Below are 25,398 nucleotides of genomic sequence, written 5' to 3'. Positions count from 1 at the left end.
TGTCAAATCCAATTGAATTTTAGTTCCATAAAGTTTAAGTTTCATTTAGTTTAGCCCACAGTTATTTTTCACATCAAAACAATTATTAGAACATTCTACAACACTGACTGGTCACATGTCTTTGCTAAATTCTGTGTTTTCACACATTGGACTGGGATGATGGACTGATCATTTTTTGCTGTTATCACATGTGTGTTGTCCGCTTTGATGCACTTTGTTGTTCTTACGTTAGAATAAAATAAACCTACTGTGTCTCAATACAAATGGTATTTTCCAAGATCGATTTTCATCAATTTATTTAATTGTAAAAAGGTTTTTATAATGGTATAATAGTTCGATTTGATTCAATTAACAACATGAATCATAGAGATCAATTTGGTCTCATCTACTTCCCCCTTATTAAGTCTTGCATAAGTGCATAAATGACCCATTGCCTGCAGAAAAAATGTACATGAACATTTTTGCCCTACGGCCTCACCCAGTGGTCTGGGATCTTAACATTTCATGTAGATCCCCTTCATGCCTCGTACAGATTTGTCCATTTTTTGCCCGCGAACAGCCCCCATCCACCCATTAGGGCAGTTATGACTAAGGCTTAACTGAAGCGCAGCACCTATAAACAGCCCAAGTGAGTTAAAAAAATCAAACAGTCTAATCAAACTCATGAACATTTAAGTTATTCTGGATCCTAACTGCTAAAAAAAGGTTATCTTTGCAAAGTATTTGCTATGCTGGCAGAAGAGCGGAATTCTGTTTTCCTTGTCTAGACCTGTCAAACAGCAGGCACATAAGGAACAGGGTACAGACTACTTGTGGGACTAAAGAGGGTATTCAATGCACGGCCTTGGAATAATAATGCCAGGGCATGAGCATGCATATGGATTTAATGTCATCAGAGTTTGCAGCCAAACTTCAATTTAAATGTTTCTACTGTACACAGGGACAGAATTTGTTTTTTTGTGTTGGGTTTTCTCTTTCATGGAGCCTTGACATTTCTGTGCTGCAGCAGGTGTAACTCTCGCCAGTCTGTCTCATCAGGAGACAGTTTGGGATTTTTTTCCCCCCACTCACATTTGAAATCAGTATTGGGGTCAGTAGCTTTGCCAACACAGTATTTTACATCCTCACTCTGGCTCTCTCCGCTGCTGTTTCTTTGACTTCTGCTTCGCCTTGCACTGAAACAAACGTTGCCTTCATCATCCTCTTTCTCTGAACAAGCGCTTTGAATCCCCCAACCAGTATCACTAAGTCAGCACATGTTCCATCTCATGCAGCATCTCTGCCTGCGCTGGAAAAAGGGAGGATTCTGTCCGAGAGGCGATGTGCAGTTTCAGCTGTGGCGATATGTGCTGTGATAAAACAGTGTGCATGGCGGTAAACTTTTTTTTTTGGTAACCTCTGTACTTGAAAACGAATAAAAGTGTCAACATCACTTCGCGTAAAAAATGACATAGAATGTGATCAAAGCAGGAAGTTTCAGAATGTATTTGAGATCTTCTTTGATGAAATACAGTCAGTTGATGTCAAATATTTGAGCTGATAAACCATCATGTCTGGTTACATTCTTTTCTTTGCGCTGGTTTGGAGCATGAACTCAACTAAAAAAGGTACATGGTTTTTAAATTGAAAAAAGGGTTTACAGAATGAATGCATTTCATTTGACCATTCACAGATATTACCATCTGTTTATGGTTAGGATTTTCATCCTGGAGAACCCAAGGTGTCAAATTTGGCCCTTGTTTTTTTTCTTCATAGTGTAATATTTTTTCAATCTTTCTATTTATTTTTATGTTTTTATTTGCAAAGCTGTTAATTGCTACTTCCCAAAATGAACAAACAAAAAGCACATGTGTTTAATTAACTTTAAAAACCCTAAAGAAAGCTGTTGTTGGGTTCTCCAGGGTTAAGTTAGTCATGTCATTGGTTTCCTTTCTTCTTCATTAGTTTAAGGTAAGCATGGTTTGCTGATATGTGTAAGCTCAGTTTAACTTATGTTTAAGTCTATAAAATTTAGTTTTAATAACATAGGTTCTTGTCTTTTAAGCGGTCGAAAGTGCAAACAAGCCAGACTGATGTGAAAAATAAACAGGAAGGGTCTCGTCAGCAAGTTTAACCAAAATAAGAGTTGTTTTTTTTCTAAAATTATAAATGTCATGCTTTAAGATGATAAACATTACCAAGTGGCCATTCTTATGATTCTAGACACTGCAATTATATAATTTTCAATTTTAGTTATTTTTCTTGTCCTTTAAAACCCTTATAAACTTTATTTTGAAAAGGTCTGCTACCCTTATGTTTGAAAAATAAAGGAGACTTTCTAACTCCTCCAAATGTAAAGGGAACAAGGCAAAGCCATAGAATTAAGACACATCCATTTACACTTGTTGAAGTCCTGATGGAAACGTACTTGGTCTCCACTGAATATTTAGAAAGTCCTGCTGTGTAACGATACGTTCTCGTCACATAAACTATTTGACTTCAGACCCTGGGAGCCTAAAAATGACTTTGCTTTTAGTAGGACACAGCTTATCTGCTGGAGCCTCTCTGCCAGTTTGGAGGGTCACAGTGTGGGGAGCTGGGATTGATCTTTGGCATCTTTGATGTCTTCACTTTCATGATATTTCTGTTTACAGTACTGGTAATTTTTTACGTTTTTGAATGATTTTTTTTCTGCAAATAGCAGAGAGAGCTTTAGCACCTTTGTAGGAACGTATGACAAAAAGGGGAGACCTGAGAGAAAACATTATTTTAGTTCAATTTCATCATTTAGCTCTATGCATTTCTTTTCGGAATAAAAAAAAACAATCCAAAATATGAGACAGATGAAAAGATTGATTAAAACCATGAGAAAATGCATTTTTAACCGTTATTTTTCTTGAAAACGTACAAAACATGTTCAGACGCACTGACAGTGAGTGGAATTATCTGACGCTCATCATAAGACGCACATATTTTGAGCAGGATTATATTAGCAGTTCAGCTTTCTGACATTGCATGCATTTTCAATGAGCTTTACATGTTAAATGTGGAGCAAATGCAAACATTTTCAGGAGAGATAAACCAGTTCAACAGAGTATTTAACGCCTCCCAACATGCAGCTGCGAGTGCAGAACGGATCATTTTTAATGTCGCCTAAAGGACTCTGAATGTAAAAAATGACAAATCTAACCCCCACCACACAGTTTTTGTGAAAGGTATGAAGCAGGCCTACAACAGACTGGCAACCTGTCAAGAGAAGTTGGGTTGGCCCCAGCAGCTCCATGACCCCAAAAGGGATTCAGCGGGTTCAAAAGATTGATTGATGGCAAATAAATTGATAATCGTGAAAACTGACTCATTAATTTGCTTTGAGTGTGAAATTAGACTTTTTGAGTTAGGAGTCGACAGAAAAATTGCTCCCTTTGCCACAATCCTCTGGTGGTCATATAAGGAATTGCAGCATTTTATAAACCCTTGAAGACCTATGAAAACAGTGTTTTTGGTGTTTTCCTTTTTGGTGTAGCATTTTTCTGATGGAGGACATAATAAGAAATTTAACCCTTTAATTCAAATCCTGAATCAGGAGCAGATGAGAAAAATGCCATTTGAAATAGAGTTTGTCTGTGACATAGAAAATATGCTGGGTGGGCCACAAGCTCCCTGCTCTGCTCCATTCTGATGCATCCACTTGTAGACGACTAGATTCAAGTACGCCTTTGTTTTTCTCATCCGAACTGGTATCTGGCTCTAAACAACTGATGGCTTCAATATTGTTCTGCGTTTATTTTTGCATCATAATGTTGGGTTTGGTGAATTAGAGGCTGTGAGCTAACAAGCAGCGTGTGAACAGAGAGCTCTCAGCAAAGGGTAGGGGAGAGGGGAAGTGGTTGCTCCATGCCAATTGTCCCGCCCACAGCTCTGATGCAAATTTCTGATGAACTCCTGCTGCTCTGCAGAAACAACACGTTTTTTTTTTTGCTTTTTGGCTAAAAACGGCATAATCATAATTAAAAGACCACTGCTCATGCCATAGATCAAATGATAATCGAAGTGGGTCTTTAGTGGGTTAAGCACATTTCCTTTGCATCTGTAACATTATTTTCCAAGGGGAAAAGTCCCCCCGCATTTGTACCATCTTGGCTGGATCACTGCAGTGCAGTTTTCGCTTAGTGCCAAAAGAAATCCCTGAATAAATTTGAGCTGATTCAGCCACTGCCAGAGAACTGACTGGGATCATGTTGGGTCTCCCTTTACTCGTCATAGCCCCCACTTTCACGACATTTATGGTGGAGAACTTCATGTTGACAGTAATCTGGTAGAGGAGGACGGGCTGACGGGAACCATGTCAACTGGTGATGAAATGGTGGCAGAGGTCCGCATGCACTTAGAGCAGAGGGTTAACCGATTTTCAGAGATGTACGGAGCTTTAGGGAGAGTTTCAGTGGGACAGAAAGAAAACAATGATCTGGCAATGAGAACACCAGGAAAGATAGATAGCTGGAGATGAGCTGATGAGATGCACAGCGCCAGCCAGCAGACAGAGAGCAAAGATATTCCCCCATCTTTTCAAAGAGGAAAAGACGCTTTGACTGTTGGCTGGCAGAGAAGAACAGACCTTATAATGAAAGTAATAACATAATCTTAACCTAAGGCAAAAAACCTTAAAGGCATATTTAAGGCCTACAACTGCTGTAACATAAAATATAAAATATATAGGAGTCAAGTCACGAGTGTTAAAATTGGTTTGACAGTAACAAGTAAAAAACAGTAACAACAAAATCAATAAGTTAACGTGACCAAAAAGTGACGTGCCATAGAAGTATAAAAAGCATAAGAGTAAGACCCTTAAAGATAAAGAATACCACAATGAGTAAGATATTTTTCAAAATGCATGACAAAAGACTTGATTATTACATAAATGGAGCTAAATGCTTTAAGGCATATTATGAGAACTTGTGATTATGTTTGTCAATTACCTTTTCAAAATCAAAAATATCTCTACCTTTAGCTCCTTTTAACTCTTCCACACTAAGCACATGCTCTAAAATAGTATTTCATTTATTTTTTTAAATCTTTTTAAGACTTCCTGTATGTCACATGTATATTTTTTGCCATCTTCATATAATTAATATTCCTCCGTGGAGCTACGCAGCACTGCTTTGACAAAATTAAGGTGAATCAGCTGTAAAAGAATAAAAGAATAGACCAGTTCATCCTTTTGCTTTTTTTGTTACGTCTCCCAGAGGAATGCTGCTCTGTTTGCTGAACTCTTTATATTTTTGGGCAAAGCTAAAACTAAATCTTTTCTCTGTTTAACAAAAGTCATCAGAACAATTTATGCCAATTCCATGTCCAAGAATATTTGCTTTTATCTCCTATCTGTTCCTACCCATCATCTCTCATCATTTTTCTTCATCACTGAAAGCTCTACTTTGTCTCTGGTTTTATTCTTTCCCAGATTCAGCACCTCTTTTGAGCAAAAAATTAATTTTTCGCTCAAAAATGGTAAGGATTTGATAAATGCGTCTGCTTTCAGCTCCTTATTATAAAGTGCACAAAATTTAAAGGGTCTCCTTACAAATCAAGCAGAGAGTAAAAACCGGTCAAAAAGAGCCGTGCAGAAACATATTTTACCTAGAATTTGTATTTGCATTTACTCTCTAAGTCTTTGGCACTAAAACTGCATCAGTAAGTTATGAAAGACAAGCCCTCTTCATCTGTATTCAAACATCAGAGATGCTCCGAACAGAAATGGCCTGTGACAGCCATAAATCTGTTGTTCGCTCTTCTTGTCATTAGAAAGAATAGCTAAGCAGGCTGCACATGAAAAGTGAATGCACTGGGAGCAGACAGCTGCACATGTAAATATGACAAGAGTGTTTAGGTCTTAATAGCCTTTTAATTACTGTAAATATGTTTAAATGACATTTTGGGGTGTAAATGAATGTGCTTGTTACTTACTTCAGCATGTGTACGCCCTCCGGGGTGGTGGGCTGGTTAAAGCGCCTCATGTAGTCGTGCATCTCTGGAAAACTCTTCTTCATGTAATCCTCTGCACTGCTCTCCCTAACTGTCCCGAAACGGAAGCCCATGGAGGGGTGATGCAGCTGTGGAGGCAACAAGGGGTCGTTGATGATGATGATGATGATGATGGAGGTGATGAAGAAAGAATGAAATACCAAATTCACTGCTCTAAACTTCCAACCTGAGCTATAAAATATGAAAGGAATAGTCCTCTTTTTTGTAATTCCACTCATTAGCTCGTCCTTGTGTAAGATTAGTTTTTTGCTTTGCTGACATTCATGAAGCTCCAAGGTTCTGGTCTCAGTCTAACCTTTTCATCGTGGATTCCAGAAACTTGCTCAAAGGTCTTCTCCCCGACCATGACTGCTGCAAGGTTGGCGGTGTAGCTGGACAACACCAGTAAGCAGAAAATGGCCCAAAGGTTCATCAAGAAGCGGCCCGTCCAGCATTTAGGAGTCTGCAAAGAGGAGGTGTACAGTTGAATTACCAAAGCTTTTTGCTTTTCTTTTTTTAGTTTTGGACTAATTTATGTTAACATTAAACAGATGCAGATCTTCTTGAGAGTGTGAGAATAGAACAACTATTTTTAATATTTCAGTGAAGTTTCAAAGTCATATGATTAATGGACTTCTCAACCTTAACTCTTGTGCGGTCTTAACATTTTGTTTGCTCTCAAAAATTGCCTTCACCACCAAAGCCCCAAACCAATGCAAAATTTAAAATCTAAAATCTATTGTGCATGATGAAACAACCTGTTATTATGAATTCAACTCAATTTAATTTATTTTTGTTACACAATACAAAAAGACAACCACCAGTAAACATTATTGCACTTTTTTTTCAACATAAACCAACAGTCATAACAGCTTTCTTTTATAAAGTATATATATGTTGTGGCTATTATATAATATGTAAGGCAATAACTTCTGAAATGTTTATATTGTATTTGAGAGAATGAGCTTTACAAATGTATTTCCCACATGTGCAGCACACAGATTTTCTTTTTTCAGGGACAGAACTGTCTTTTATTGACCCAGCTGCAGCCTCAGATCTCAGATAGATCTGGTGTGTGTGTGTGTGTGTGTGTGTGTGTGTGTGAAGGTGTGTATATGTGAATTGGAAAGTTTGTGGCGTTTGAACTATCTGGTGAGTTTATAACTCATGGGTCAAGAATGCCCCATAATAGACAAGCTTCGTACCCCAGTGTCGTACAGGCCACATGCAAACAAAAACAAACCATCACTTTTTTTAATGATGGAGGCTCTTTAAGAAAGGTCATAAAATGTCTAACTGTAAAAGGATAGATTAAGGTTTTTTTTTTACAACTAACATGGTAGTGGGTCACTTTTTAGGTTGTTTTTTTTTACAACTAACATGGTAGTGGGTCACTTTTTACCAGCAAGATCACTAGAGTTACTTTGAAATACCTAAAAAGTTTTACATTTGTAGCAGAAAGTCAAATATCAAAGCTTTGTAGACTTTCTTTTTCTATTTTCACTAATTTTTCTCATTTAAATGAATCACCTCATAAACTAAATGTTTATATTGCTCAAATAAAACACATTATTTAAACAAAAATTTTCAACGACTCCCATTGGGGAGCATAATACTGTTCAAACATGCCAGAGCTTGATTTAGCTAAATCCTAATGAATAGCCTAAATTTGATTTGACTTGCTCCAATCAAGTCTGATTATTGCCCGGCCTGTTGGCTCAAGAAACCATTTATTGGAGCAGTTTGATGACAAAAAGAGCAAAATAAGCTCCCCAAAAAAATAGAAGCACATTACATTTTACATATGAAAAGATGAGGAAAAAAGTCAATTTTGTGCATCAATCTGAAAGGGTTTCATTGCCAATTCTAGAGGTTTGGGCGGTGAGAGCCATCACCAACACACAGAGGAAATGTGTAACCATTTAGAACCTTTCAGGAGAATCTGCCAAACCTAAATGAAAACACTGCGGGCCTCACTTGGCTCTACTAAGATTACAGTTCATAATTCAACAGATCGAAAGAGCCAGGAATGAAATGGATGCAGTGTGAGGAGAAAGACACCGCTGAACAAAAGTAGTTCTACAGGCTGATGAGACAAAAGTAGAAGGTGTACACAACATTACATCTGATGTAGCGGTGGCAGTATAATGGTCTGGGACTGATTTGCAGCTTGGCTGTAACAACAAACTGTGAAAACTGCATACTGACTGAAAATCCTGAACCAGAATGATTTATGACTCCAAGCAGACCTGAGTCATGCTGCAAAGCAATAATTTAAGATAGAAACATTAGTCCACCTTTAACAGACTAAAAAGAAAACAAAAAAGTAAAGGAACAATGTGAGGCTTGTGAAGGGGTTAAAAGTGGGACTTTATACAGATATAAATGAATAAATGATTTTCTTATGGGAATAAATTCACAAGGAAATCATATTTTCATAATAGTTTGAATTAAAACACACTTAAAAGAAGAAAATAAATAGATTTCTTGGTCTTGAGATTATGACATTAATTATACAAACAAGGTAATACCTCATGATTACAAAGGTGTTTTGAGTGTGTCAGGCTCAGCACAATTAGCTGGTTAATTGAAAAGGGAGAAAGGGAGTAAGACGTGGTTGTTATGAGGAAAAAATCCACCTTATTATTTTTTTTAAAGAGATCTCTCTTCCAGAAAAGAAATGTTTGTTCTTGCACAGTAAATCCTGGAAGAAATATATGTTTACATGTGTACATGTGCTGTTTGTTTGGAGATGAATCTGCCACATTAAACACATCCACAACCACTATTCATATCAACTTTCAAAATGCTTCCAGTTCTGTTGCAGGGAAAGTAGAGTGGCAATTACAGCCAATTCAGGCATTCAATTTGATCCAAGCATTTCATTAAATATGAAAGCAAAAAGTAATTACACATTTCTCAAAGCCTCTCATTCAGCCTCTCTCACCAACATGGTGAAAAGCGCTTCTGTTTGTGCTTTTAGTAGATTGCAGATTTTTTGAGTTTTATAACTATTTTTTTAAATTAATTGGACAAAACTCAGTCATTAGCATGTTGATGCACTTGAATCTGTTACTGATCAAAGCACAGATGGTGGTGATACTGTCAGCACTCTCTTAATAATTATCAAATTCTCATTAAAGTAATAAGAATAAGATTTAAACACATACATTATTTTTATCTCAAGCATTTTAGAAAAATATTACAGTTTTTTAAAACGGAAAGCGTTATCTTTATGTGCGATTACCCATGAGAGCAGTACGAATTAAAAGTGGAGTTCCCCAAGGTCCCATCCTCAGCCCTCTACTTTTTACCATGTATGCATGCATGTGTTCATATTATATAAAAAAAATACCCCAATAAATCCAATGATGCAATAATACACTGGAATTAGCGATATAGTCAGGGCAATGAAAAACCTGAAGTACCTGTGTTGATTAAATAGATGACAGGATGTGCCAGAATTTTTCTGAACACAGACAAACTTCTGTGTGTTATCATGGAGTTTAGAGTAATATTCAAACCTTCTCTATAGCAGTATCAAGTACAATATGTTGTCATCCTGAGATAAATTATCAGAACATAAATGTCCCGATAAGTTATATTATGCTCATTCACAGAGCAATAGAAAACAACGTTTGCTATTTTTTTTATCAACAGCAACAGCAGTGATCTTTGCTGTATAATCTCACTATGCTAAAAAAAATCATTACCAGTTACAGACTCAAAACTAAGAGGAAATCGAGATTTTGTAATCGTTTTCATGCCATTTGTATTTTGTCAAAACAGTCACAGCTAAGCTTCTCTCTGATTCAAGCACATAATAAAAGACCCACTCCAATGAAAATAGTGTTTTTAATAAGTTTTTGGGTAATTTTTCTAATGATGGAGGAGATATATAAAGAACATTAAACCCATAATTACATTTGTGAGTTTTTCTATATAGAAATCGTTATCCATCCAACAAACTTTACAGGGAAAACTTCTATTTTCAGCTGTTCTTTGTTAACATTTTATGTTTCATTTAGCGCTTTAAGCTTCCATGTTGATGAAAACTGCAATATAATTGAATCCACCTTTATTCTCAGTAGTTTCCCCTTCACTAAATTATTGATTCATTTACAAACATTCAATACCTTAAAGCACAGAGCGAAAAAAACCCCCATAAAACTAGAAAGGAAATTGAATTTAAATAAATCAGATCGGTGCAATTCAGTCTATTGTGTTTTCAATGAGTGAATGAGTTGAACTGATCTGCGTTAAACTGAATGGACTAAAGAGCCAAAAATATGTTTCATTAAAGTTGCATTAAAACCTAAAAATGATCACTTCAGAGCTGCAGTTCCTACAATGTCAGCATAGTAGAGCTCATGGTACATAGAAAAAATAAATAAATGTTCATTGTTGAGCTCATCAAGAGATGTCTGAAATAGAAGCTTTAGTCATTCTAAACCATGAGTTTGACAGTTTGGCGTAGACAGCAGTTCACATTCACAGGATGTTTATTCTCAAAAGGGAGCTTTTAGGAGGATGTAAATGTGAAAATCCAGCTTCATTTTCCTTTTTTCTTTGCCAAAAGTCTGCTAAAGAACCTTGTTTAAGCGAGTCTGAAGTCTGACAGGATCCACAGCTGTTCCCACACGGAGTATAAATATTACACAGCTTACGTGTTAATTGTAAAGGAAGGTGTAAAACTGTACAAAGTGGAAAAAAAACCCATGACAATTAAACCCTGTGACATTTAGAAATCATAAGGAAAAACAATCTCTTAGGGTCAAAAAACAAAACATTCTTTATTTTTGGCAATAAGCAATAATAATATGTGCGAATAATACTCTTGGTGAAGTTTTTAATTGTAAAACAGTGATTGTGTTCCTTAATATAGACTATGTAAACTACAAAGATGATTAACTACAATAGCTTTGACAACAGTATACTGTCGACTTATTAAAAAATGTTGAGAAGTTTTGATTTTTATGGTGTTGATTTTCTTAATATTATTTTAATCTTTCCATCACTAAATTAACTCTAGTCTTGAAATGTTGTACTAGGGTAGGTTTTCTTTTCCCGCTTATAAGCTGAACCTTTTAACTAACCAACCAAGTAAGCAAACACAAAAATAATTTATAACAAATAGAAATAGAAATAATAAATAATGCAAAACATTTATGAGCACAAGGGCACTTTTCCCATGATGCATCTTGTTAATAACTTTGGACGAATGCCTCTGCTTAATGAATACGCATTTTGTTGCTGCAGCATCTCTGGTACCTCTGGTTTATGCTTCTTGGCAATAAGGAGACATTAATTTACCTGTTGTAAATATCAGATTTAATGTAACTGATGATCATAAATCTAACAATGTGTCCCTTACAATGGCATTTATGCTGTTTTACTTCTGTGATTGGCCCACATTTTTTCAGTTTTGTGGGGTTTTGTTTTAACATTCCCTGGAGCATACAAGGCTTTTTGTCTCTCTTTGTTAGTGGGGTTCTGGCCAGGCTACATGTGGCAGGGAGAACCCAGCATCTTGCCAATTGTCAGCTGGCATAAGCTCCAGCTCCCATAACTCTCTGCAGAATAAAGTGGGTATGGCTAATGGATGTATGGAAAGATTATATTGAATATTAAAACTAAACTTCACGGGGAAGGTTCAGCAATCAGCCGTCTTGTTCTCTCCTCCTCCAGGGGTATAAGCAAACATCACCGTTTGGTTCTGACTCAGCACCCACGGGTTCAGATTACCGCTGAGGGGCATTTAAACGGGTCACCAGGCTGCTAATGAACACAACTGTTAACTGACACATTTCCACTTGCAGAAACCAAATGTGTAAACTTTTAGTCACAGGGAAAGCCTTTTTAATTGCCTGGATCCCACCTCAGATGCTTGTGTAGCTTCCTCTAGGGACGCAGAGTGATTATGCATGAAAATGGAAACATGACGGGCTGCATGCTCACAGAAGAGACCCAGAAGCTAAGGAGGTGACAATGCTGGGTGGAAAAATGAAAGGAAATGCACACGTTCTAATGATGGATTTAGGAGCACTTCTAAAGACAAAGAATGCAGGGACAGAGTCATTACTCAAGTGTGCCACAGCTGAATGTGTGCATAAATGTGACACTGAAACAATCAGTCAAATCTGACGTGGTTCTGAACTGCCCTTACTGCAAAGATTCCTTCACTATTTTTACATATTTATGCTAAGCCAATAACTTGAAAATAAGATGTTTCTTATTCACAAAACAAGAGTTTTTCAAGCCGTATTTCTTTCTTTGCCCACTCACGTCCTTTCACCTTAACATCCAACCCTGCCTGCCAGGTTACCCTAAGGTTGCGGTGACACAGTGCAATCTGCTGCAGAGCATGTTTGACCCTCACAGTCCGGTTCATTTGACATGTCAGATCGCTCGCTTGTGATTTTGGAAGCGGGTGTGGCCAGCTTGAAGAGGTGAGCCAGAGTGCAATGCAGATCCGGTGCGATAGATGAACGTTCTGATCAGTGGTTATCCAAAGCTATGAGCTACCTCAACCTGTGTTGTTCAGAGACACCACAATTCAAACAAAACTGTAAACAGCTCTGCAAGACAGCAGAGCTGTTTACATGGAGACATGGAGCTACAACAAGAAACTCCATGTCTACTCAAGGGTCCTAATGAGGGACAAATACAAAACCTTTGCTTTTTGTAAAATAGTTCCATCCCCACTAAAGTCTTTTCAAAGTCATGTCTATCGCAGCACGGATTACAAGAGATTGCAAAAGCAAATCACGACGTTTCGACACACTTTCCAAAACAGATGTTGAAAAAGCTTTGAATAATACATTGGTGAGTCAGTACTAGAAGTCTCTGCATACAGGCTGCAGACATGTGTGCAGATAGATTGTAAACACTGTTTTATTTCTCATGGTCACTAGTAAAAGAAACATATTAAAAAGTGCTTTTTGGTCAGTACACCATTTGAGACATAATAATTTAACCTTAATGAAGAAATCTACAACAAAAAAAAGTCACAAAAAATGTAAAAAATGCCTCTTTGGTCATTGAAAATATAATATTATAATCACTTATTTGCAGCTAAATAAGTTGTGCATCAGTCATTTAAACCCAGGATAAACACTTAAAAAGTGTTAAATTGTTGAAACTAGAACAAAACAGTATTTAAATATAACTAAAAGAAAACCTTGCATGACCTGACTACAGGCAACACAGAGGCTTTCTTAAGTGTTTGCAGTGAAAGGCACAAGTCTAGAGATGGTGGGATATTTCCCGCAACAATGCAAAAAAAGGAAGCTCATTTCTGCTACCAAATTATGGTCTTGAGCAAAAGGTCTGCATCAAAATTTTGCACACTATCAGAAGATGCACAGTCATCAGCAAGTTAAAAAATGATTAAGTCAATAACTTCAATTGTGCAATAATGTGCAAAAAAATTGCTTTATAAATGTGAAATCAATCAATTCACATTCCATGCCTTTGGCCCCCAAGTGCACAGGAGGTTCTAGGAACAATTTTGGTGCAGAAAGTGAATCGAAGGTGCATCCAAGAATGTTGTTGTCTGGTCTGAGTTAGTGCAACCATGTCTAGTGAGATTTGTTCAAAATGTTTTCTTAAATTGTCACTTGCTCCCTTTTTAAATACCCTGTGTGATTAAAATTGTGACATATATAAAGAAAATTAAGCTTAAGATTGCATTCCTGAGTATTTCTTTATTCAAATTGTTGTGAATCAGGGAACAGATGAAAAATACAGTTTGAAAAAAGGTTATTTGTGACGTAGAAACTGCTCCACGCCTCCGAGGAAAATTTTAAATAATCGATTTTTAAAACGATCGGAGTGGGTCTTTAGAGCTGTAAACCACCTTTTGGTTTGGCTTTTCTCACTCTTTGTGTCTGAATACTTTTTGCGGTTAACCTCTAACCACTCCATCTTCACCACCTTCATCCATCCCCATCATACCTCCTTCAGTTTCTGTCAGCACACTTACCCTTTCCCCTTCCCCTTTTTGTGTGTGCATTTTCCTCTCTGCACCCTCCTACTTCATCACTGCCTACCTTCTTAATCTCTCCTCTATCAATCTTTTTCTCCTCCGTGGCCATCTCTATCATCTTTACCTTATTTTTCTTCTCTCTTCTTCTCTCCATCCTTGTGTACTCATTTCCATAATGTGCATCCCCTCCGACCTCTCTTTGCAATTTATATTTTCAGCCCCACCTTTGCGTGATGCCGATTTATCAGACAGAGGAGAGCTTCTTTACCTTGGTGGCGACAGTGCGTCCAAACAGTATGGCGTAGCAGAGATTGAGGGCAGAGGAATAGGAGAACACGCGCAGCCTGTTCCTGCCATGAGGTGTCATGCCAAAGGGGCTGTTCCACTCATACAAGGTGAGGAAGAGCGCTGTAAGATGCAGCGTGACGAAAATGCCCGCCCACATAGACCAGTGGAGAGGCCACATAAAGGCTCCAATGGGGGCTGCAGTGTCATGGCTGCGAACCTGTTGGGAAAAGTCACAAGACAGGAATGCATGAGCTCAAATTCGCTTTGTATTGGCTGATAATCTGGGAATTTAATTCCCCTGCAGTCGGAAACATCTCGGTAAAAAGTATCGCTCAACACAAATTGCCTTGTTTCATTCGGCATCATTTATAATTTAATTTGTAATCCAATTTAAATGCAGTTCTTATTTTCACATGAAGCTATGCTGACCTATGCACTCTTGCATTTTACTTAAAACTTTCGTAATTAGAGAGCAAACTTAATTTTTGCCCCAAAAATGATGTTCTTCTCACCAGATAGTAGGGATTAAGGGAGCAAAGAGACAAATTACAGGAAGTAGCAAACCAATGGAAAAGCCACGGCAACAGGAAAAGGTAGTGATTTTTGACACATCCCTTAAAACTTAAGACAAAATTTAAAGTCTGCATACCAGAATTCCCAGACTAGTGGAGTAGAAGGGCGAGGTGAAATCTATGACTCTGCTCCTGGCAGAGTTAATTGAGAAAGAGGTGACGGCCATGTCAGCTGCTCCGCTGAGCAGGTCCCCCACTAGACCGGTCCAGCGTCCGGTCCCGCTCAGCGCACCATATTTTCCATCTCCCACAATATAGAGGTCAAAGGTGAAGCCCATGTCTTCTGCCAGTTTCTCCAACAAGTCAATGCAATACCCGTAGCAGCACTTCCTCAGGTCATCCGGTAAGTCTAAGAGGAAAAGAAGCGTTGGTGATTTCAGATGCATCCACTCTTAAATTCACACGTGTGCTGTGAAAGTGCAAGAGTTCAAATTTAGAGGAATTTGTTGACAAGTATGGATCATGAAAAATGCTGACGTATCGTAAAAAGGGAACTTCACTTGGAAAATATTTAATGACCCTGGCACTGTTAGGGCTAAATTTATTAAAGCTGCAAAAGTACACCAAAAAAGTTAACGGCCCCTCAAATTCTTGTAAAAATGGCAGCTGGCTATGTGAAGCATGCATTAATTTGTCTGGCAAACCTTTTTTTTTCTTTTTTGTAATTTCAATTAATTGAAACCTGCAGTGTGCCAGTTCTTTATGCTTGGCCCTCTGCAATGTCGAGAAACTTGGGGATCAGACATTTTGCACTTAAAAGGCCATCTTGTCAAAAGAGAAATCTAAAAGTTCAGTTTTACTGTCAAACTGTTGGCTGTGTTAGATGCCAAGTTCTCACCGTAGTGTATCTTTGATTCTGCAGAATCCATCTCTTATTGATTGAACATCTTTCATGTTCTTCTTTCATGCCCTTGACACAGAACTTCACTGACCATCCATTACTCCTTATTGATAAAACTTTAAACATTTTTTTACCATACTGCAGTGAAGATAAAAGTTTGCATTGTAAAGTTGAGATTTTAGAATAAAGCTCGATGGTTTCACTGAACAATCCTTTCAGAAGAAACAGATGCTTTCCTGCAAGGAGCTTAAACACAGCTCACAATGGAAACGTTTCTAAATAAAACTTACCAACACCCTCTAAGTCCACCACTGTTGAGTTAGGGTTGTGCAGCTGGTTGTAGAGACCTTGGATTATTTCCGACCGGTTGGTTTTTGGATCCAAACAGAGTTGCCCCGCTGGACACATGCCGTCTTCATCTACCTCACGAGTGAAAACAAAGGGGTGTTCAACAAGTGTCACCACCCTGAGGCGATGTCCCTCAACAGAAAGTCCTGGCCTCCAGCGACCACCTACATGACCATCTCCTTGGCCATCCCCTCCTCTCACACCAGCCCCAAGACCCTGCCCCTGGCTGTTCCCAAGCCCTCCCACCAGTCCCAGGATGTCTCCATCGGAGTCCAATTGACCACGGGTCCACTGGCCCACTGTGACCCAAGCTGGTTGGCCCAGAGCACCTCTCTTCAGGCTCCACACATGGAACAGCTGGGAGGACAGGATCCGAGAAACGGAGGGGTCCACTTGGATCAGTCCAGTGGCTCCCGTGAAAGAGGTATTGGAGAGAAACCTTAGAGGTCAGAAAGAAGAGTAAAAAAACGACATGTAGAGTGCACGAATGGTCAAATGGCATTTAGAATTAGGCTAGGCCAAATAATTAGAAGAGCCGATAGTCAGAAACTTGGGCGCAGACGGATACATCCTACACGCAGAGCTTTAGCAAGTCTCGTCTCAAAGGGGTAATTGCATCTCCCAGAAAGTCATAATTAAAAGTTAATGTGGTGCAATGAGGGCCACATCCTATCTGTCAGTCCATACAGACAGTCATTGCCATTCGTCTCACTCGCTTCCCTGCACCGCATCACTCTTTGCAATGGAGTACATTAGGCAGAGCATTCCCCGTTCATACATAAAACCGGCCTGGCATCCTAAACCACATAGAGATTGATGGTTGGGTTCCAACCATTTGATCATACAGATATTGTCAGGCAGTGTCTCAGGTTTTACACTGAAACTTCATTTGACCGGGCTTATAACGTTTTTAACGTATTACATTTCGTTAGATCAAAATCGAGAGAAGAAGCCCCCGAGCAGAAACCATTCCTCATGATCTTTCCTTTATTTTCCTTTTTCTTTCTGTTATCTTTCTGTCTTCAAGTCACACATGGGAATTTATCCGTGAGGATTGCAATGGCTGCTTGGGAGCTTTCTTCATTAATTATGGGGTATGTAAAGCATAATGAACAGATTAGATTGATCATGTGGGTCATTAACCCCTCCTTCAAGCTAAGTTTTAAGTGTTTGTGTGTTTAGCTTTTGGATTCGCGGGGCGCTTTACGTCTTCACGTTCAAATTTATGTCAGCTTCGCCATAATTCTGAGGAAACAGATTAAAAACAGCCTTGGTCTGAGAGTCATCGCCATCACACTCCACATTAACTTTGGTTTCCACATCAGCAGCTCCCCCTGTGCTTATGTGACCATAATGCTGAGGTGCTAGTCCTGCCTTAAGCTGAAATCACTCATGCTAATAGCGGGGCTGAATCATCATATCTAACAGACAGTAGATTTATCAAGTCAACCCTCTCCAGGTTCATACTGTAATGGGTCCACCTGGCCAGGAAGAAGAGAAAGTAACCAACCAAGCATCATTTTACATCTCTTATCTGAGGAGAAAAGCACTAACCCAACCTTTCTCTCCGCCTGTGGCGTGTCAAGATACACACCCTCAGATAAGACATGATACAGAGATGGCTTCGGAGCTTTCAAACTGCGGCAGCTTTTCGTCAGGGGTCCTGCTGCTTGTTTCGCCTCATCTGGTCAGAGGCTGCATTTTAAGAAAGAATGTGGATGTCAAAGCAGCTTGATAAGTTAGGCTGCGGTGTCAGAGAGCAATGGCTTCCTCTCACTCACACCTGGTCCCAGTTTACACACCCAGACTGGATGTCAGCCGAGTGACACGTAAGTGATGGCTCTATAAGAGATTCCCAGGCCTGTGCCTTTCTTGCGTTGTATCTTATCCCTTCTTCTTTTTTAGTTTGGAGGGAAGTTTACTTCTTCTGTCTCTTTTTGGGTGATGATGCAAGACTTGCTTGTTTCCACGGTGCTTTTAATCTTTCATGAGAAGATGAAATCAGCATGGCAGCTGTGACGAGTGACTGGCACATCTCTCTGGCTTCCTCCCTCTTTCTATTATTTTTGGTTCATGTTTTTTTGAACTTTTATTTCACTGCAGTTGTATGTTTCTATTACACCCTCGCCTTAAACAGTGTCAGAAGGTGTTAACATTATTATACCTTCTACACTCTCGTTGCTCCAAAGCTTTTTTATCTATAACAATAATAATTTGTGCTCTCCCCCCCTCACACCTTTCTCGTTTGGTTACATCTCCCAACTCACTTTTCGCGCCCCCCAGGGCATGGAGCTGTTAATTGCATTTTCTGTGAGGAAAAAGTCTCTGGCTTTGTTGGGGCTCTCCGGAGCGCTGGCGTGTCACAGTGAGGTAAGGGAGGGATAGGAATCACAGGGAGCACAAAGCCTCACCTCATAGCTTTGAATAGTGCAATAGAACGCCCTGTTTTATCAGTCCCCCTCAGAGCAGAAAAAAGGTCACTGACACTATAATGTGAAGGACTTTATAATAAATGGTCCGTTTGAAAGTCTAGACACTGTTCTAATTGGCTCTCTTTAAAAGAGTGGGACTTTTCCTAGTGTCCTAATGAAGCTTTAAACTGTGAAAAACATTACTCTGGAGTTTCCTACATTAAATACTTACCATGACTGAAGCTGTGGTTTAACATATTAATGTTAACGGAGTATCAATAATTAACAAGAATACTATCTTTTAGGGCTGCACGATATGAGGAAAACTTGCGATATGCGATATGAGTGATCAATATTGCGATAACGATATAATTTGCGGTATATAAACAAATAGCAAAACAACCAAAAACATCATTACCATCTCATTGCAACAGTTTAAAAAATGATACTCCAAATGACCCTTGTTGACGTAGGAGGCAAACATCTAACATAACAGGGCTCATCTGATTGGTCAACATCGGAAAAGGTCCATCCAATTGGTCAAATGCATAAATGGATTTATTTGATTCGTTAAATGCTTCAAGCTGCCATAAGATTGTTTTAGCATATTTAAGGTAACCATTTATTGCGATTTGTGATGACTTTTGCGATGTGCATATTGCACAGCTTGATATCGGGATAACGATAAATTTGCGGTATATTGTGCAGGCCCACTATCTTTTAACACTTTTGACACAAAAATCAAAGTATTTTAGAATTAGTTATCATACAATTTTAAAGCCTATGGTATGAAGGACTAAACCTTTTACAAAACCGTGGTTCAAAACCTCTACTTGTTTGGGTTTTGGTTTAATTGGTTTATTCCAAGCAATTTCAAAAGAATGAGGGAAAAAATACATAGATATATCAAATCAATTACTAGCTTATTACTAGCTTACATCATCTCCCACTCCCAATCTAGCATTACTGTTGAAACAAAAATGGTGAGCAATATTGGAGGTATCCAGCTGTACAGGTTTGATCCAGATACAAGCTCAGATGAGGAAGACTTGGACATACATGGATCAAGTCATCTACAAGTGGATATGTCAGATTAAAGTGGAACAAGGACCCAGTGTATTTTCTACGCCAAAAATATGCTTTTTTTTAAACTGAATTTTATTGTTAACAATTTATAAAAAGCAATACTCAGAAATGCAACTTTCTGAGTACTAAAAAAATGAGCTTAATCTTCTTAATAAATGTCCTGAATCATCAGAAAAATGCCACAAGAACATGTTGAAAACACCAAAAACACAGTTTTCATGGGAGTGGGTCTTTAAGCACTTTGCATGGTTATCAATCATACAGATTTGTTCTAAAAACTAGCTTACATGTTGAATGCTTTAAGTTTGACATTTTCTGTGAATAGTTTACTAAATCTTTCAGAGATCACTGTATGTATGTAAAGATATGTCAATTTTTGTGTATCAGGACATCAGATATGGATTGCAGTATGTTAATCAAGTTATTCAATAAAGTGAATCTACATGCAGGTAAATCAAAGATGTTCTCAGTTTTGCTCACATTCTTTTGTCTTTGTTTAGATTTAATATTACAACCAGAAATTATGAAGCACTCAGATAGAAAATATATTTCAATGCTGTTCAGTTTAGTCAGTCTGATTCGCATAAGTATTATTAACCATCTAAAGAAGCAGACTTCATGAAATTCTTCACGTTTTTAATTGTCTTTCAAAATGACCTCGCTCAACTGACTGAAGAAAAAAACTTTTTTTTAGGTTCTTGAGTTTGTTTAAATATTATCTTAGACCCATTAAGCATAATAGGCTTGTTTCGAACTCTAATAATGGTCTCCTGACAAATGTGCATCACAGCACGAACACAACTCCCCCTCCACCTGTTCTAGCCTCTGGTTCTCCATGCCTGATGGTTCTGGCACCCCGCAGTTCAGCTAAGCTGCAGAAGGAGAGCGCACTGTGAGAATCTAGCCAGTGATTATGTGGGTGTTGTTGATGATCACTCTCTGCTGGCAGGCGCCATGTGTGCTCAATATTTGCAGAGGGCCCGGCTCCTTCCTCAAATCCTTCTCTCCCCAGCACCACATGGCCACAGAAGTTGCATAAGTGCTGCTTTATCCTTTGTATCAATCAAAGGATATAAATGTCAACTAGCAAAGCAAAATTTATCTTGGACCATTTTATAAAACTTAATCTTGACAGGATTTTGACATTTTTTCCACTTCAAGTGAGAAGTTTAATTAGTATTTCAGTCCCTCCATATGCTTTTCTTTGCACAAATGTATCTGTGTTGCGCAGAGAACCTTGACAGATGTGTGGAAGCTGTCAGAGACCCCTTTAAAAGCTGCAGGGATTGAATTAGCAGCTGCAAATAACCCCTCTGGTCTCTGTCTATGAATCTGTATGCCATAAGGCTGGCCACCCCACCTCCAGTATCACAGCATCGCTCAGAAGCTGCCCCCACCAGCCAAGTTGCAAAGGACAGAGAAGGGCAGCAACCAGAGTAAACACAACCACAAATGCGTCCCACAACTTCACGACAAAAAGGCCAAAGTGTCACTCAGAAAGCCAATGGTCTTCCAGACACTTTCTGTCACTGGATGCTATTTTGTGGGTCTACAATCAAAGAGGAGCTCAGTATTTGGGATTTAGATCCATGTGTCAGAGTTTTTGATTTCCAGACTCTTTTAACGGGACACGCATAAGTTGACTCTAAGGGACAGCTGCAAGCGAACTTAACCCTTTAACACTGGAGCTTAAGTGTTTACAGTCTTTTGAATACCATAACTCCTTATGGTTTACGCAACTGTCGATCACGTAAACAGTCGAAGAATTATTTTTACACCAGAGCTTTAGGGTCACGGGTTGACATTTTTTTGACCGCTGTAACTCTTTAATCAATTATTCCGATTGACATAATTCCAGTGGATTCTGAAGCAGAGGAAAGCAGCCTTGCGGTGATGTGTAATGCTGTACAGTTGTGAAGTGCTTACGCAATTGCTGCAAATCAGCTGATTCTGTGGCGGAGAGAGGTGACACTCTACCAACACTTACTAAGTTAAACATGAAGTGTTGCATATTGGTGCAAAGCTGACATGAAAAACTGCTTTTTCTCAGCGTCACAATCAGTTGATTCACGTTGATCGCACAAACAGTTGAAGATTTAAGAATGTGTGTTATTTATGTGTCACCAGCGACATCTCCAGTATGAAGGAGTTAAAGGGGTTAAGGACAAGGACTAGAACGTCTCCCAGTCTTTTTTTACTTAAGAGACATATTGTATGGAAGAACTTGTTCAACCTTTTAAAACAACTCTTTCATCACTTTACCCACCTCATACTAGTCATCCCCCCCATGTTAACCTGAAACTTCTCTTTTAAGGAATCCTAAAATCTATCAAGATCAGTGTAAGAAATGGTCAATAAAATTTCGACAAAGATTGAATACCATCCAGTTCCTTTCAGATATTGTTTTTTCTGTACTGAATATGATGTTTCAACTGTTACCCTCATCTGGCCCACACAACTTTAATTAACAATGAATGTGACTTTCCTAATGACGCCAAATTTCCAACCAATGTTCTGTTCTTCCTTTTCATTATTTTCCTCTTAAAAGAAACTTCTTGGTTACAAAACACCAAAGTACCTTGAACGGTCCAGATAAGTTTGCTCTCTGTTTAAAGCAGGGCAAACATTATTCCACTCTGACAGGTCAAGATGCTGGAAAGAGATTTTTTTAAGTGATTGGAGCTTTTCCCAGTAAATATAGATGTTTTAAGCCGTTAAAGTGGCATCACTACTTTGTGGGTCCTCTTGGATCTCTGAAAGCAAGTTGAGAAAGTTTAACGACCTTAAGAGAAGAAATTTGTGAGTCAACAGCAAAAATAAAGTCACTTTTTAATATTTGTATTTTTGATTGATTTGAAAACTCTTCTGCAGAGTATTTGGGTCTTTGAAATGAACTGACTTCTAGGTGGTCCTTAAATGCAGCATGTTTGCCTACCTGGAAAGAAAGCGTCCTGAAGATGGCGGTTCGTGCTTGTTTGCCTTGTCATAACAGTTCAGCGTGCTCTGAATGAGGGCTAGGTCTGGCCTCACGTTGGTTGCTGCGGTTACGGCTCGTCCGATCAGCTGCAAAGCATCACGTATGTAGAAGCTAATCGGTTTGCGTCCAACTTCCCCATAGGCCAACAGTCCAAGGGGACCTCCTAAAGTGTGCAGAGAATCCGGAGACAGCGGGTATCCCATGATCCACTGCAATGCTGGTAGTGATGGAACGAGGCGCTGAGCAGCTCGCAGGACGGAGGATAGACACTCAGGATCAGATCCCAAGAGGAGAACAGAGGAGATAGAAGAGGGAGAGCGCAGGAAACTGCTGGATATGATGTTCAAAGCTTCTTCCTCCATTTGATCTTCCCTTCTTTCCTCCTTCCCCATTTTATCTCTACTTCCTGTAATGCGGGTCAGGTTGATGATGTCCCACAAATGCCAGTTTGGACCACTGTGCCTCTGCAGGTGAGTCAACAAGCCATCTCCACCTTCATCCCATCCAGAGCAAATCACAGCTGCTCCTCCCCAGCTGTCTTCGTCCCGGCTGCCTCTGGCTCGCTCCACATCCCCCCCTTGCAGCACCGCCAACAGGAGGCTGCCCAGCGTGGATGGAGGCACACGGGCCGACATCTGCAGGTGAAATGGGTTCTGTAAAACAAGGCAGGAAGAAACAGAGTTGAAATTAAAAAAAAAAAAAAAAAAACTTTAGGGAGGAAAAGAGAGCCGGTCACCTTGGGGCTGAATCACATAAATTTCCATTAAACACAGCTTTTATAAGTTCTGCTAAACAGCTCCTGTTGCTGTAGTAAATAACAGCAACAAAGGTCAGACACAATCCATCACATTTGTTTATTATCTCCCACTTTGGATAAGAAGAAACTCACTGATACAAACAAGGAGTCAATGATCCGCCTCTAATCTGCCACATCGCAGTCGGCTTGGCAAGACAACAGTAGCATCCACAGTTCATCCAGAAACCCACATTTCTGAACCCCACCGAAAACACTGGCCTGTTTCATACTGCTCCAAAATGGACAACACTGTTGTCCTTGAATGCGGCTCACAGATGGACCCCCTCTCACTTTCCTTGGGGGGAGTCCATCCATTTTTCATCCGATCAGTGCTCCAGGCAAGGCTGAGAGGTAGAGAGGCATCTTTCATGCTGATAAGTCAAAGTTTTGCTAAACACAACTTAAAAACTGCTTGTCCACTTGTATTTGTATGCATGAGTACAAATAGTGAATTTCTTTGATGCTTTAGCTGAAACGCATATGCAAAGAAACACCCAAACCACGTGCAACATTGTTTCGATAAAATCTGCAAGTATAATCTGCAAGGATGCCGAAGGCTCAAATCTCCTTAAAAAATAAGACATCTTAACCTGACTGCAGCCCAGATGTGTTCATTCAAATGTAAATGTCCCACCAGGAAGTACAAAGCAGACAGAGGGGGGGCCCTCTGCTGAGAGGCCTTCAGCCCCCTAAAGAGATGCAGGAAAAAAAATGATTTGAACTCCACAGAGTTATAGATAAACGCAGCCTATATATTTATCATCCCAAAGTGAACCATGTGTGTGCTCGGGGACAAGTGAGGATCTGTTCCTTTGAACTCAGAGGAGGCTGTAAAGTAAAGGGGAGATTGATATGTGTGGGTAGTTGGCAAGACTGTTGAGGGCTGCATAGGAAAACAGATAAGAAGTTTGTGCGTGGAGGGCTGTATCTCCATACGCAAGTGTTGGGAAGACATTGTTTATTTTTATTGTTTTTAAGACCCACCCTGAAAATAGGCTTTTGGTAATTTTAACCTGTTCTTGTGTCATCTTTCTGATGATGGAGGACATATATAAAGAATCAGAATCTTAAAATATCATTTCTGAGTATTTCTTTATTGAAATATTTGTCAATCAGGGGCAGATTAAAAAAAAGACTGTTCAAAAAGATGCTATTTGTGACGTATCCACTGCATCCACTTGCAGACAAATAGATCTGTGTACGTTGTGGTTTTCGTTGTGGCAAAAAACTGTACGGCTGGATAGCTCTGGTATTGCTCGCCATTTTTGTTGCACTGGTAATGTTGGGTTGAGAGGGGTTGTGTATAAACAGAGAGCTCTCAGCAAAGGGCCAACAGTCTTGTCCACAACTCTGAGGCATGTTTTTTTTTTAATAAACTATTGCCGCCAATGATCGGAGAGGGTCTTTAAAGGTTTCTGAGAACATTTGACATTTGGAAAGATGCACAGCCTTGAAGCATATGGAAATATCATAAATTTATATCTCATATCACATCAACAACAAGCGACTTCAACCATCTAAGTGGGTCTGTGACTCGAAGGCAAACCTAAAAAATTAGCTTCGATGACAAATTAAAACAACAGATTGTTGATGGAGAAAAAAGCTGTTAATTAGGCTTGCAGTCAATGTAGCTTGTAAGAAAATCAGTGAATGATTCTGGCTGTATACATCATTGTCACATTATTGTAACTACGTTCATCTGTGGGAGACATCACAGCTGTGTAAACTGTTGTGTGCCAACATTAAGTTATTATTTTTCCTGCCCAATTACAGCCGACTTACTTAGAGAGACTCTTTCCCCATTTCAATTACATTCAAAGTGTTTAGGCAGAGCCTTTATCCAGACTGAAGCACTGCAGACACAGTAAGATTACTTCAAGAGTGAATACCTGAGAATACTTTTGCCAGGGGGGGATTGAAGCTGAAGGTGTTGCTGGGGGAAAATAAAAAGTAAAAATAGAAAATTTGATGTGGGACTTGGGATACAACTATAGATTACATGAAGCACTTTTTAAAAAAATAAAATAATCTGTGGGACGATGTTAAAATAGAGCTACAGAAATACAGCTTATTTGGTTCACTAGTGTATCTAATT

General features: G+C 39.1%; 1 protein-coding gene across 1 annotated transcript in view; it reads right to left on the bottom strand.

Annotated features, from left to right (window-relative positions):
- Positions 1-25,398, bottom strand: part of grin3ba (glutamate receptor, ionotropic, N-methyl-D-aspartate 3Ba) — a 186,301-nt gene that overhangs the window by 25,270 nt on the left and 135,633 nt on the right. The window contains exons 2-7 of the mRNA XM_023951528.2: positions 22,466-23,160; positions 15,976-16,472; positions 14,922-15,193; positions 14,253-14,489; positions 6,314-6,460; positions 5,941-6,086 (exon numbers count right to left, since the gene is read on the bottom strand). Coding sequence (XP_023807296.1) covers positions 5,941-6,086; positions 6,314-6,460; positions 14,253-14,489; positions 14,922-15,193; positions 15,976-16,472; positions 22,466-23,160 — 1,994 coding nt within the window. The remainder of the gene's footprint in view (positions 1-5,940; positions 6,087-6,313; positions 6,461-14,252; positions 14,490-14,921; positions 15,194-15,975; positions 16,473-22,465; positions 23,161-25,398) is intronic.

The sequence above is a fragment of the Oryzias latipes genome, chromosome 22 (assembly GCF_053564925.1).
Source record: "Oryzias latipes strain Hd-rR chromosome 22, Olatipes_Hd-rR_3.1".
In the NCBI taxonomy this organism is placed as follows: domain Eukaryota; kingdom Metazoa; phylum Chordata; class Actinopteri; order Beloniformes; family Adrianichthyidae; genus Oryzias; species Oryzias latipes.
This window is presented reverse-complemented; position numbering and strand designations above follow the sequence as displayed.